The sequence below is a fragment of the Capra hircus genome, chromosome 7 (genome assembly GCF_001704415.2).
Source record: "Capra hircus breed San Clemente chromosome 7, ASM170441v1, whole genome shotgun sequence".
Taxonomy (NCBI): Eukaryota; Metazoa; Chordata; class Mammalia; order Artiodactyla; family Bovidae; genus Capra; species Capra hircus.
The window spans coordinates 49,775,515-49,789,807 of record NC_030814.1 but is presented as its reverse complement, the minus strand read 5'-3'; the positions used below and the strand labels follow the sequence as shown (position 1 = coordinate 49,789,807).

Below are 14,293 nucleotides of genomic sequence, written 5' to 3'. Positions count from 1 at the left end.
TGTCTTTAAAATGTAAATTAGTTATCAACATTCAGACATTAGGAGAGTTCACATAGGTGTCTGTTCTTCTGTCTTGTCTTGGAAATAAGAAGCTGTGTTAGCCTGGGGTTGGCCTGAGTGCCCTGGAGCTGAGCGCCATCCCCTCTGTGGGCGATGCCTCCCATCCCCAGCTTCCTGCTCCCTGCCCACCAGCCCAACTCCTGCCTTGATGGCACCAGCCTGGCTCTTGCTTGGCCCTGCATTTGGGACCCCTGCCCTGGGCCCTGTCCTCTGAACCACAGAGGGGGTGTGAACTGATAGAGGGACAGGGAAGGGCCATGGACTGGCTCTGAGCTTGCCGTGGGGAAGCTGGGGTCCCAGTGAAGACCCTACTGATCCTTTCCTGAGGGGCCCTGAGCCCCCTCGTCCCCTCTCGGGGATATGATCTCAAGGTTCCCTCCCACCCATGAGCACCGCTGACATCCTGGCAGGTGAAGTGTTACCCAGGGTGGGGGGCTGCAGGGCAGCTGCAGGCCTCTCTCTGCTCCGTGTAACCACTCTCTGTCCCTCCCTCTCACCCTCCTCTCTCCTTTCGCTCCTTCCATGGCTGCCTTCACACTTCGCCTCCAAGTCGCTGGGAACCTTATCTCCCTACTCCCAGGTAATTAAGCTGGTTCCGGGAGACCTTTTCTAGAATCGTATCCTTTTATGCTGACCAAGCAGACTCCTGATTTAGCTCTTGCACAGCCTCCAAAGGTGCTCCCACAACCTGAGCAGAGATGGGGAGAGTTAAGAGCATGACCCAGAGGAAGTGGCAGTGACTTAAAGGGCAGAGATGGCGGGGAGAACCTTCCTTCCAGGGATGGCCTCCCTGACGCTTTTGTGATCCTCGGTCAGGATCCCTGGGACTTGACCTATGGGTTGCATTCAAGGGTGCGTGGGAGCAGGCGAAGGCCCTGAGAAGCCACTGCAGCCTCTTGGGCTACACGTCACCCAGGGAGGGGGCATCTGTATTCAGGAGGGCAGCACCGTGCTTCAGGCCCCGGGGATCCCAGAGTCACGTCACTCTCCCTGCTGCCTGCCGGACCCTTGGCTCCAGGCTCCCCGAGTGTGGGTCTTGCTCATGGCCCTGCTTCCTCCCCTTCAGGACATCTATGAGAACCTGGACCTCCGGCAGAGACGGGCCTCCAGCCCAGGATACATCGACTCCCCCACCTACAGCCGGCAGGGCATGTCCCCCACCTTCTCCCGCTCACCTCATCACTACTACCGCTCCGGTAAGGAAGGGGGAAGCCCCCAAAGGGACAGGAAAAGCCAAGGGACAGCACCGTGGTTTACGTCCCCAGCTGTGGAGACAGCATGGGGTTCTGTGGGACATCTCCATCGCAGCATGGTTCCCAGGAGGCCTGTGGCACCCAGGCCTCACCAAGTCCCCGCCAATGCCCCTGGCAGGGGAAGAGGAGGGATACGTGGCACTGAGATGCCTCAGGAGGTGGCTGGGGTGCTGCTGGGGTTGGGGGCGGGGGAAGTGGCAGACCGCCCAGCCGCCCTGGCTGAGAGAAGACGCCTGCGTCTCCATCGTTTGTCCTGCCCCCTCCAGAGGGTAGGACCAGAGGACCAGAGTGGCCTGGCTCAACCAAGGGCCATTCAGTGGTTAGGGATGAAGTGGGCAGAGTGATTAAGGGAGTGGCCCAGGTGGGGCGCTAAGAGGGGCAAAGACGCTCAGTGCTGTTGGTTCTCACAACCCACAAAATCTGACTTGGGGGTGAAGCAGGACAGCGGGGCCAAGCCTGTTTCTGCCGACGCGTGCATGAGAGCACAGCACTCCCGCATCCCGCCGGCGCCACCTCGCTGCTGCCGTCACTGCCGCCGCTGCATTAATGCCTGTTTTCTCTGTGCCTCTCTTCTCTCTGGGGACCACTGCCTGCGCGCTCCAGGGCCCGAGAGTGGCCGGAGCTCTCCATACCATAGCCAGTTAGATGTGAGGTCCTCCACTCCGACCTCTTACCAGGCTCCCAAGCACTTTCACATCCCAGGTAGGCTGCCAGCCTGGAATTCCCGGCATGGGTGCATGCTCCGTGGGGTCACCGGCACCGAGGAGAAATGCGTGCTGGGGACCCTCCCTAACCAGTCACCTGCACTAGCCCGCCTCCAGCTCCAACACGCCCACTAACCTTAGCCCATCCACAAGACAGAACCAGCTTTGATCGGGACCACCAGGAAGCAGTCCAGGGAAGTGCCTAGAAGGACTGAGGGCTGTGATGGGACGTGGCAGTAACCACATCATGGGCTTTTGCACCAAAACTCTTGGGACTGGATCCTTAATTCTGCTGCTTATAAGCTCGTGACCTCAGGACCGGGACTTAGCTTCCTGGAGGCTGAGTTGTTGCTTCCGGACAGCCAGCCCTGTTCTGGATCCTGAAGGTGCAGCTGTGCTCAAAACAGCCCACTCCCTGACTTCGGGGTGTTTTAAGTTCTAATGTGGGAAGAGAGCTAATAAATAAGTAAACAAGTAAAAGTATAATTTCAGGAGATGAATGCTAAACATAATAAAAACAGGGCACTGTGGTAAAGTGACAGGGTGGAGGAGGCTGGGCTAGATGAGGTAGTCAGGAAGGGCTTCTTGGAGGAGGTGACATTGAAGCCAAAGATATCGCAGGGTTAAACATCCTGGGTGGAGGAAACAGCCACTCCAAAGGCCCTAAAACACTGCCTGCAGCAGGCCAGAGCAGCTGGAGGTGGTGAGCATGAGGGAAGGTGATGGGAAGGTAGAGGAAGGCAGAGGGTGGGGGCCCATGGAAAAGGTCTTACCCTAAATTCAGCAGAGCCAGGCTTAGGCCCCGGTCTCCCAACTCTGAGCCCAGGTTTTCACTGCCCACTCAACTTTTTCCCAGAAGTTGGTCCTGCCGTTTCTTCTACATCATTCTCAGTTGCCCCAGAAAGTTCTCATCTGGTTTATTTGGGTGGAGGGTGGGGGTGGCAAGAGTGCGGAACCGTGGCGAAAAGGTTCTGGGGACGTCCATGCGGAAGGAAGCATGGCCGCTGAGTGGAGGCGGGGGCATCTTCCCGCATGGAGTCTTGCTGAGCACAAGCCTGCCTTTACCTGCATGCCCACCATTCCAGCCCAAGCCCCTGCCTCAGCCCAGTTTGAATCCATCCACCCCGTTTCCCCTCATCTTTCCTGGAACCAGATGGGATGAGGTTGGAGGCTCAGCTTTAGAAGAGGAAGTCCACGGGGAGGGGTGGGAAAAGCCTCAGGAGAAGCTGCTAAGCACCTCTCTTCTGGGACCAACTGACCAACTGCTGTATCCTGTTCTCCTGTCTTTCTCTCTCCTTTCCACTGTCCCTCCCTGGTCTGTCTGGCAGCTGGAGAAAGTAACATCTACCGGAAACCCCCGATCTACAAGCGGCATGGTATGGTCAGGGGCGGAGAGGGCTCGGCCAGGCAAGGGGAGGGGCAGTTAATAACCTGTGCAGGTGGCTCGGCAGGGCCACTGAGAGGGACACCGACAAGGATGCAACTCAGTCCGTGTCGGCCGCTCACTCATGTTGGCCTTGGAGGGGGGGTGTCATTTCAAAAGGGCAAGGAAGGCCTGTATCCCCTATGTCCTTCCCCACCACCTCACCGCCCCCCACCCTCACCTTTCCCTGCTGGGTGGTGTCCTAAGGTCCATGGTCAGAGTAACCCTTGTCAAATGCAGGTGGCCCTGGGAGAGTGACGCTCCCAGGCATTTGTCCTCAAACTTGGAGGTCCGTGAGAATCCCATGGGATGCATACAGGTTCCTGGGCCCCACCCCGGACTTAATCCAAGTTGTGTATTTGTAAGTTTCTCCAGGTAATTCTAATGTCCAGCCCAGCTTGGGAACCACTGCTCTAAGCTGCTCTCTGTCACCGTGTCCTGGGAGTACATACCTGGAGGCCTGTAGACGGGGTGTGGATGAGGAAGGGGCTGAGGGTGCCTTCATTCATTTGTTCATCCATTTAGTGTTTCTTACAGAATGGCCTGTGGGCCACCTGCACCCAAATTTATTTACCAGTCAGATACCCTGACCCCTCCCCTGCCCTAGACTTCCTTCATTAGGAATACTAAGCTTGTAGCCTACACGACTCTGCACTGTAACCCGCTTCATTCATGACTCCTACCTGCGCTCAGAGTGGGATCCTGCCTGTGCTCAGAGTGGGAACCACTGCTGAGACATGTTCATTCTGATCCAGTTCCGGTCCCACTCGCTGTGTGGTCTGAGCAAGGCCCTCCCCACCAGGTGTTCAGATTCCCAACTGTGAAATGAGAGGCTTGACCTCAGTGCTTTTCCAAGCACTTTCACAAGTGCTTGGAACGCTCACGTCCCAGACCCTCGCCTGGATGTGGCTTCCCTCCCCTGGGCTGGAGCCCAGTGAAAAGGGACAGTGTGTCTAGGACACTTCCTAGGACATCGGCCTCCCTGAAGCTCTTTCTCCGGGTCCTTTGCAGGTGATTTGTCGACAGCAACCAAGAGCAAAACAAGTGAAGACATCAGCCAGGCCTCGAAGTACAGTCCAGCCTACTCACCAGACCCCTACTACGCGACGGAGTCTGAGTACTGGACCTACCACGGGTCCCCCAAAGGTACCACCCCCTCCACAAGGGAGCCAGGACCAGAGCCCTGTCACCCACACCGGGGACTCAGAGGGCTAGGACAGATAGTCGCCATTCCTTCACACAATAATGCATTTACTCAGCAAACATGTACTGAGGGCAGTCATGGGCCTTCAGGAGACACTGGAAAGCAACCTAGAGCAGGTCCTTGCCCTTGTAGACAAGACATGGGCCCCATGCTGGAGAGGGTGGTGAGGTACAGCAGGTAGAGAGCTGATGGCAGGGGCGTGCCATGCAGCCTGGAAGATGACAGAAGCTTCTTAAATGCAGAGCCTCGGCTGCCAGAGGAAGGGTGAGGAGCAGGTAAGCCTACAGGGTATAGAAACACAGCTGCAGAGACGCAAGATCAGAGGCCGGGCTCTACTGGAGCAAAGGAAAGGCTGTCAGCTTAACCCTGAGCTCAGAGAGGGAAGGGCAGGGGTGGGGGTGAGAGGCCAGATACCACAGGGCCTTGAAGATTTTGATCTTTATCCAAAATAGTAGGAAGTTGTTAAAAGTGGTGGCGTGATCAGATTTATGTTTCTAAGAGACCACTTTGGCTGTAGGTGGGAAATGGTTTGGAAAATGGAAAAGAGAGGACTGTGGGCATTGGAAGATTCTCGTAGGCACCTGGTGGGGTCTCTTAATGGTCCTCAAGGTGCCAGCCCGCCAGATGGTGTTCCTTTCGAGTATGGCAAGGAGCTGTCATTAAGTGCCACTTTGCTTCAGCATGTATCTTTAGTAATGAATGTCCATTTTGAGCAGTTTCATGGGAGCTCAGAGGGGACCCTGCCCTACCTTCAAAGAATTCTCCATTTGGAAAAGAATTACAACACAAGCCCAATTGTAACCCAGAGTGGAGGAGTGGGCAGTGTCCACAGGAGAGTGTTCAGAGGGGACTCTTAGATGAGACTATTTCAATCACAAAAAAAGGAGAAACAATATTTTTTTAAATCTCCAAATGGCTTGAGGCGAAACAAGGATTTCCTGGGTCAGGTGACTGGAAGTTTCTGGGGTACAGCTGGATCTAGGGGTGGGTGGGAACCACCAGGACCTGAGCAGTCCTCAGGGCTGGGTGGCTGCAGCCTCAGGCTGACTGTCCTCACGCCAGGATGAGCTCTGGCGGGTCCAGGCTGACCCCCTGCCCTTGGCGGAGAGAACAGCTTTCCTGCCAATGTCAGCAAGAGTCCTAACATCGTGGCTTATTAACTCTGGGCTGTTAGCTTTGCTGGCGCTTTCTAGCCTACGAATGGGAAGGGACACTGGGTGTCTCAGTACAGGGAGGCCCACAGTAAAGGCAGCTCACCAAAGTGCACTTGTGAGGGGTCGCCCGTCTAGAAAGTGGCAGCACCAGGCAGAGAGCCCCTGTGAAGGCTGTACTGCCGCCCACGCCCTCTCCCCAGGGGAGGGGCTGACCCTAGCTGTCTTTCCCGGCAGTGCCCCGAGCCAGGAGATTCTCATCCGGAGGAGAGGAGGACGACTTCGACCGCAGTATGCACAAGGTGAGCAGGCCACACCACTGAATGGGGTGCTGCCGGGGCATGTTACTGAGGGTTTTCTCATTTGTGAGGGACAGAAACCAAACTCAAACTATGATAAAACAAAAAAGAAATGCAAAACTTGGCATAACAGAAAAGTCAGCCGGTAGGATTAGCTGTAGGCTATTCATGCCGTCAGGTGGTCAGTGGGCACCAGTGACTTATATGTCGCTGGTAGGAATGGAAGGTGGTGCGGCTGCTGAGGGAGTCTGTGGCCCTCACCAAGTTACCGTGTAGAATGACAACAGGAACTGTCGACGGAAAACACACACACCACCTAAAAGGTAAGGATTATGTTTTATTCAGCATATATACTGAGGACCTAAGCCCAGGATTCAGCCTCTCAGATAGCTCTGAGATAGTGTTCCAAAGAGGTAAGGGAGGAGCCAGGATATATAGGTTTTGCTAAAAAAAAAAAAAAAATCAGGAAGTTGAACATCAAAAGATTGCTGCTGACTAGACTAAAGAAAAAACAGACACTTCCAGGTAATGAATTTAGCCCTTTTCTATGTATGGGAAGACGCAAGGGCCTGGGCTCACTGAAATCATTCCTTAATTTGCACCTGTCTAAATTGCACTGTCTAAGGTCGGTATCCTGTTCTCCTCCATCCTGAATCCCCTCAGGGTATACCACTGAGAGGAGCCACAGAGGTTGGTGGCAGCAACATCCTTTGTTTATTGATATGGCAGGTGACATTCTTTGCTCACAGTGCTTCCTCTTGGTAATAAATGTGACCAGTTTTGGAGGCACTGCATGACCGATTTTGTCCCTTGGTGCCAGGAAGGTGCATTCCTAGATCAGGCAAAGATTCTGTTGACAGGCCGCTGAATGTGCTGATTTTTTCTTGGATTAGGCCCTACTGATAATCTAAAAGTCTCTGGGCCATGTGTCTTACTAGTCTGTTATGATCCAGGAAATGTTTTCCCTTGTTCCTTCTTCCCATATCTAGAGTTGCACTATTACAATTATTGTATGTAGAGTTATGGACATGATCAACTGCCTTGAGATAACATTAAATTTATTGGAGGCTTGATTACATGTTGGTAATGTAAGAGATAACAATCTTATAAAACAGAATATAGCAATACAGCTGGTAACATTAATAAACTGATAGTGTAGCAGAGAGAGGCACAAAGTATAAATAATTTGAAAACAACAAGACAGAACAAACTAGAAGAGTCATTAGTATAACTAGTTGTAACCTGGTCAACAAGTCCACAGGGAATCCAGCTGGAAAAGCCAAATTCTGGAAGGATCAGGTAGGGAAACAAAGGTAAATGTTTCATCTTTGTTTACAAAGGTATACTTTACCAACTTGCTGTAGGTCATAGTGTAAGAGGGAAGTTTTTCTGAAAAACAGAAATTAAAAATCAGTATATATCAGAAAAAGTCATAAAGTTATCAATCATATTTATCAATTCATTCAGTCTCATGTAATTAATTCCTGTTAATCTAGATGAAGTTGTTAGGTTTTCCATTCGTTTTTAAATTTCTTACCCAGTTCAGGAGTATGATCTAAAAGTTATCAGAAACTTATGCTTATCAAAAGTCATTTTTAATTAATCTTTTTAAAGATTTCCATTTTATGGAAGTGTCAGAGTAAAACAGTGATTGTCTATAAACAACAAGACTTAAAATGGCAAGGTTAAAGATCTGACTTATTATAACTGACAAGATACTTGGATATTTGTGATATAGAACATTTTAAGAGAACTAGAATTATGGCTTATAACTTTATAGTAGGATGTATCAGATTTTCAGGAATTCCATATACATTTTGGAATATCTATATTAATGATATTTACCCATACAATATAACCTTGACAGTGCTTCTCAAGTAATTTAACACAGCAGTCCCCAACCTTTGGTACCAGGGACTGTTCTATGGAAGATAATTTTTCCATGGACCAGGGGGATGGTTTCAGGATGATTAAAGTACATTACATTTATTATGCACTTTATGTCTAATCTGGCCACCACTGATCTGACAGAAGGTACCAGTCCATGGCCCAGAGGATGGAGACCCCTGATTTATTAATAACATACTAAATAAATACCAATTTCTGAGATGCCTCAGAATTTCTTTGAAGCATCCCAGAGTTAGCTAGGGATCAAATAACTTCAGTTAGAATTTGTTATTTGGGACATTTGTCAAAAATATCACAAAGGTTTCAAACCACTTGGCCAAACAGGATCATAGATCACTGTGAAACCTTACTTACTTGACCAGCTGTCACCAAAGTGACAATTTCAAAAACAAACACAGGTAACTGCATATTACTATTAGAAGCAGGCTGGCACAAGACTGGATTTGGTTCCTCTCTCTGTTAAGAGAACAAAGTTTTCTTGCAATACTGCTTTTGACAGGTTGTGTGAGATTCTTTTTCTATAAGTGATTTGTATTTGTTTTTGCAATGTTTTGTCTTTTTGACCTACTGTATATCACGGGGAACTCAATATTCTATAATAACCTTTATGGAAAAAGAATCTGAAAAATGGATATATTTATATGTATAATTGAATCATTTGTCTATACACCTGAAACTAATACAGCATGGTAAATCACCTCCAATATGAAAGAACAATTTTAAAATTAATAGGAAAAACTCTTAAGTTTTCAGTTACCAAAAATCTGCAGAAACTATTTAAATCAATACACCCAAATCATCAGTTCAGTCGCTCAGTCGTGTCCTACTCTTTGCAACCCAATGGACTACAGCACGCCAGGCTTCCTGTCCATCACCAACTCCCAGAGCTTACTCAAACTCATGTCTATTGAGCTGGTGATGCCATCCAATCATCTCATCCTCTGTCGTCCCCATCACCTCCTGCCTTCAATCTTTCCCAGCATCAGCGTCTTTTCCAAGGAGTCAGTTCTTTGCATCCGGTGGCCAAAATATTGGAGTTTCAGCTTCAGCATCAGTCCTTCCAATGATTTCCTTTAGGATGGACTGGTTGGATCTCCTTGCAGTCCAAGGGATTCTCAAGAGTCTTCTCCAATAACACAGTTCAAAAGCAGTTAAAAAACCAAATCATAATTATTCCTAAAGGGTTCACCTGAAAACTTGAGTCTCATTTACCTTTATTTTTATAACTTGCAAAAATATCATTATACCAATTTTTTTTGCTGACAAACGCTGCAACAGAAATAACATGAACTTACTGACCTTCAGTAAATCCTGACAAAAGAGATGTCTGTCTTAATTAAACCAGCAAGCTTAAGTTAGCTTTAATACCAGGTATTAATTTAATATTGAATATTTCCTAGATGAACGTGAAATTCATTCTGGCCAGTTTCATTTTGTTTCAATTCAGTTCAGTTCAGTTGCTCAATTGTGTCCGACTCTTTGTGACCCCATGAATTGCAGCACCCCAGGCCTCCCTGTCCATCACCAACTCCCGGAGTTCACTCAAACTCACGTCCATCAAATTGGTGATGCCATCCAGCCATCTCATCTTCTGTCGTCCCCTTTTCCTCCTGCCCCCAATCCCTCCCAGCATCATAGTCTTTTCCAATGAGTCAACTCTTTGCATGAGGTGGCCAAAGTACTGGAGTTTCAGCTTTAGCATCATTCCTTCCAAAGAACACCCAGGGCTGATCTCCTTTAGAATGGACTGGTTGGATCTCCTCGCAGTCCAAGGGACCCTCAAGAGTCTTCTCCAACACCACAGTTCAAAAGCATCAAAGTATTTAATTTGTGAGCACTTACTTTTAAGCTAATTAAATAGAATTCTTTTATAAATTAAATTTTGACAGTGTTTCTGGAGGTAGAGACACCTCGTGTAATGTATATGTATATTTACATTAGCTTCACCTTAAAAACTTAGTTATAAATCAGGTATTATAATATAAACTTACTAGTTTATAAATAACAGTTGGAATAAGTTAAATTTGCTTGCTCAGATTACTATGGCCTTGCTCTTTGTGAAAAAGACTTAATATCATTTAGCCAGCAGACCATTTTTGATAATTAAAAGCAACTGTCTTTGTCCTGCAAGTTTCTAAAAATAAGAAATGTGAATATGGCCCACACTGATGACACACACACAAAATGCCTGAGAAAATCAGGTAGAATACTTACATCTCAAAGACACAGGGACAGAAATGCAGGTTCTCCCTAGAAGGGCTTTTGTTTCTTTAAGGTCAGAATTCCGTAAAGATGTTTTATCAAGACGGCTTTCTCTAATTCAACTGTGTACTCAATAGAAGAGGCCCTCTCCACCCCCACCCCCTGCCTTAGTCATTTTCAGGACAAGAGTTCCTTCAATTCCTAATGAAGTAAGTACTTGTAAATATTCAGTTTCATACATGCAGAAATCTGTCTGGGGTCTTAGAGGCTGGCAACCTGTCGATCCTTATTCTTTTTGTTTTGAAAGCTTTATTCCCTATTCCAAGGTCAGTTTGTCAAAATAAAATCACTAGTGATGGACTGGTGGTGAGCCAATGTGCTGATGTGAGCTTAATTCCTCTAGATTTTACCTAGAGTCCTTTTAGCCCTATGTTTTGGTTTCTCCCTTCAGTAGCCTGAGACCACTGTGGGTGCTTGGAGTATGGAGTGGTCGGCTCTTTTGCATGTCCATGGAAAGCAAGTTTCTAAGTAAAAAGAGTGAGTTACCCTAATAGGTACAACTGCACAGTGTGAAGACTTGCCTCTGTCACTCCCACAAGTTCCTTGATTTCCTGAGAAAGCCATTGCCAGCCAGGAGGTGACGTTCCTTCTGAGCTGAAAGCTCTCTTGAGATAGCTTCACTTTTATTTTGAGAAACTCTAAGCATCCAATTCAAGGAAAAACGACAAGCCAGTCTATATAATTACTCCGTCCAACCTTACTCAGGGTCTTACAACTGAGCCAAGTCTCCTCAGTATTTCAACTGAGGATAACCCGCTCAGTGTCTAAACTGGGCAAAAAGTCTTCACAGTGTCTTCGGACAGATAACCCAGGTACCTCCTCTTGAAACTAAGTTTCAAGGATAACCTATCTCTCTTCCAGTGAGGAGTTTAACACCACTGAATAAAACTTAGGATCATCAGCCAATAATAGGAGAGTGAAGTGAAAGTCACTCAGTCATGTCCAACTCTTTGCGACCCCATGGACTATACACTTCATGGAATTCTCCAAGGCATCTTCCCAACCCAGGGATCGAACCCATGTCTCCTGCAGTGCAGGTGGATTCTTTACCAGCTGAGCCACAAGGGAAGCCCAATAACAGGAGAGATTCACCCAAATTCATCTGGACTCTGAGGAGGCAGACAGGCCCAAGAATCTCTGCTGGTACCTAGGCTCTGGAGCCTTTAGAGTTCAGGCAGAGGAGAAAAGTCTGCTCTGGGTCCCTTTGTGGCTGCCAAAACTGTTGACAAAATATATATATATATATATATGCAACTGAAAAATTGAGAATTATGTTTTATTCAGCAGACACTAAGGACCTAAGCGCTCAGAAATCTCTGAGGCACAGTTCTGAAGAGGTAAGGGAGGAACCAGGAGATAAAGGAGTTTCTGTAAAACAAAACAAAAAATAGTCAAACATCAAAAGATTATAATTAAGGGAAAAACAAACATCTCAAGTTAATGAATTTAGCCCTTTTCTTTGTATGGTAAGATGCAAGAGTCTGGGCTCACTGAAATGATTCATCTGACACGCACCTTAGCTATCTAGGGCCAGTATCCTGTTTTACTCCACTCTGAATCCCCTCAGGGTGCACCGTTGGGGGCGGGGGTGGCTGCAGAGGTTGGTTTGATGGCTGCAACATCCTTTGTTTATTGATGTGGCAGGAGGTGTTCTTTGTTCACAGACCCATCAATTCCATTCCTAGGTATATACCCAGAAGAACTAAAAACCGGTACTCAGTAACATACACGCAGGTCATGGCAGTACCACTCACAATAACCAAGAGGTGGAAGCAGTCCAAATGTTCATGAGCTCGCGAATGAATAAACAAAGTGTGGCATATCCATATGACAGAGTATCAGCTTCAAAAAGAATGAAGAGCTGATACACGGGACAGTGTATATGAGCCCTGCAAACACTGTGCTTAGAGAAAGAAGGACACAAAAGCCCACACACTGTACGGTTCCATGTATATGGAATATCCAGAAGGGGTAAATCCACGAGACAGAACCGAGACTGGTGATTATCAAGGCCTAGAAGGAAAGGGGGGAAAGAGTGATCATTTAATGAGTAGAGGGTCTGTTTGGGGGTAAAATGATAAAAATGATGTGAAAATCGGTGGAGGTTGTGGCTACACAGTTTCAGCAATGTACTAAATGCCACTCACTGTATTCTGTGGACACTTTAAAATGGTTAATTTTATGTTTTGTGAATTTCACCCCCTCCCCCCCAAAAAAATGTCTGTTTTTTAAAAATTGGGTGCCAGCAACTCCAAGAGTCCCAGGAAGGCTCTCCCTGGCCTAGCTAGCGCCATCTGTCCATCGCTGAACCAGTCACTGTGGACAGGGTTAATGCTGTTGTTGGCCAGGTCTTATTTCTGTGCCTACCACCAGGGCCCCCCTCTGACCACAGGACCCTTTGTGGAAGAGAAATGAAGTCCCCCTAAAGAAAACATGGATGCTACGAAGGTAGAGGGACACGAGGAAGGCAAAAAATGTGAGAGGTTCACTCTAGAGTCTGGTCCCTCAGCCCTCCCCAGGCCTGTTTCAGCCCAGTGTTCTTTGTTTCCTTCTAACTTCATCTTCCTCCTCTCCCACTCCCAGCTCCAGAGTGGAATCGGCAGACTAATTCTGAAGGAAGAGATGAAGGCCAGGTCCAGTTCCTATGCAGACCCCTGGACCCCGCCCCGCAGCTCCACCAGCAGCCGTGAGGCCCTGCACACAGCTGGCTACGATGTGTCCCTAAATGGCTGTAAGCACTGCCCCAGAGCCTGCTGGGTGGGGGTGGGAGGGGGCACTTTCTTTCCCATCAGTTCTTCCCTAAGTGACTCTAACCTCCTACACAGCCTCACCAGGGTCTAGAATACAGGCTAAAGACCATGCTCTGACCTGAGGAGGCACTTCTGCCTCTTTGGGTCAATCTGAAGCTGTGACTTCCAGTCAGGTGCCACGTAAAGAAAGAAAACTCTTCTAATGGTCTGAAGATAAACAGGGCTGACTGTTGAGGTAGTTGAGCCTTCCATCACTGGAAGTGTACAATCAGAGGCTTGGTTCAAGCATTCTGCCCTGAGAGGCTCCTCCCTGTTCCTGGACCCACACACGACTCTGCCTGCCTCATCTCTTGCTTACCCCTGTGGGATTCAGTCCTGCCGGAAGTCCTGTCTCAGCTCAATACCTAATGGATAAACAAAGGTATCAATTATAATCCAGTATGCTGGGCATTTGCAGATACACTATAGCCCTGGTCCTCACAAAGACCCAGAATGTAGAGGGATTATTACCACTCACTTCATAGAGGAGAGACCCCTTGCCCAAAGTCAGACCCAACACAGAGTGACTCAGGCCATAAGCTTTTTCCCCTCTTTGCTGTATGTACTGCACCTGACTCCAGGTGAGATCGAAGATGACAGTGGTAGTGATGATGATAAAGCCAGTTTTATTGAGGGTTTGTATCTGTCAGACACCGTCCTGATATTTACTGTATAGTGCCCTATATCTTTCACAAGAACCCTATAAAGGAGACACTGTCCTTCCCTATCTTACAGATAAGCATGGTTTACTAATCTGAAGCTGGGCATCTATTAATGGCAGAGCCAGGATGAACTGATGAGCTGTCTCCCTGTTTGACCACTGAGGGGCACTGTTTTCAACCCCTGGCTCTGGGCTCTGCATTCTATCAGTGCTGGTCAAAATTTAGCTCCATTCAATGCCATGTGTGCAGCAAATATCACACAGCGCCTGCTCTGGGCTGGCCTGAGGAGGGAGGACCTGCTGCAGGTGCAGCAGTTAGAAGCTGACCGGTGGGAAGAGGCACTGAAGACGCCCTCCGCCCTGCCGGCCAGGGTGGCCCAGGAATGAGAGCTGTTTCTGTCACTCACCTGATCTCCAACTTCTCTCTTGCAGCCCCTCGGTCCCACTACCTGGCCGACAGTGGTATGTTCTGCCCACCCTACCTTCAGACCATCATGTTGCATGAGGGCCAGAGCCGAGTCAGCTGCAGGGCCCCCTGAGCTGTGATGAGTACACAGCATGGATGTTCCAGCACAGTCC

At 48.4% G+C, this 14,293-nt stretch overlaps 1 protein-coding gene across 9 annotated transcripts in view; it reads left to right on the top strand.

The window, feature by feature from the left end:
* The window catches only part of ABLIM3 (actin binding LIM protein family member 3), a 132,771-nt gene that overhangs the window by 108,094 nt on the left and 10,384 nt on the right, over positions 1–14,293 (top strand). For 2 of the 9 annotated variants that reach the window (XM_005683146.3, XM_005683147.3), the window contains 8 exons: positions 611–640; positions 1,127–1,256; positions 1,917–2,015; positions 3,346–3,393; positions 4,452–4,586; positions 6,033–6,097; positions 12,848–12,995; positions 14,147–14,176. In XM_005683146.3, coding sequence (XP_005683203.2) covers positions 611–640; positions 1,127–1,256; positions 1,917–2,015; positions 3,346–3,393; positions 4,452–4,586; positions 6,033–6,097; positions 12,848–12,995; positions 14,147–14,176 — 685 coding nt within the window. The remainder of the gene's footprint in view (positions 1–610; positions 641–1,126; positions 1,257–1,916; positions 2,016–3,345; positions 3,394–4,451; positions 4,587–6,032; positions 6,098–12,847; positions 12,996–14,146; positions 14,177–14,293) is intronic. The other 7 variants (XM_013965678.2, XM_013965682.2, XM_013965679.2 and 4 more) reach the window with 6 other exon arrangements.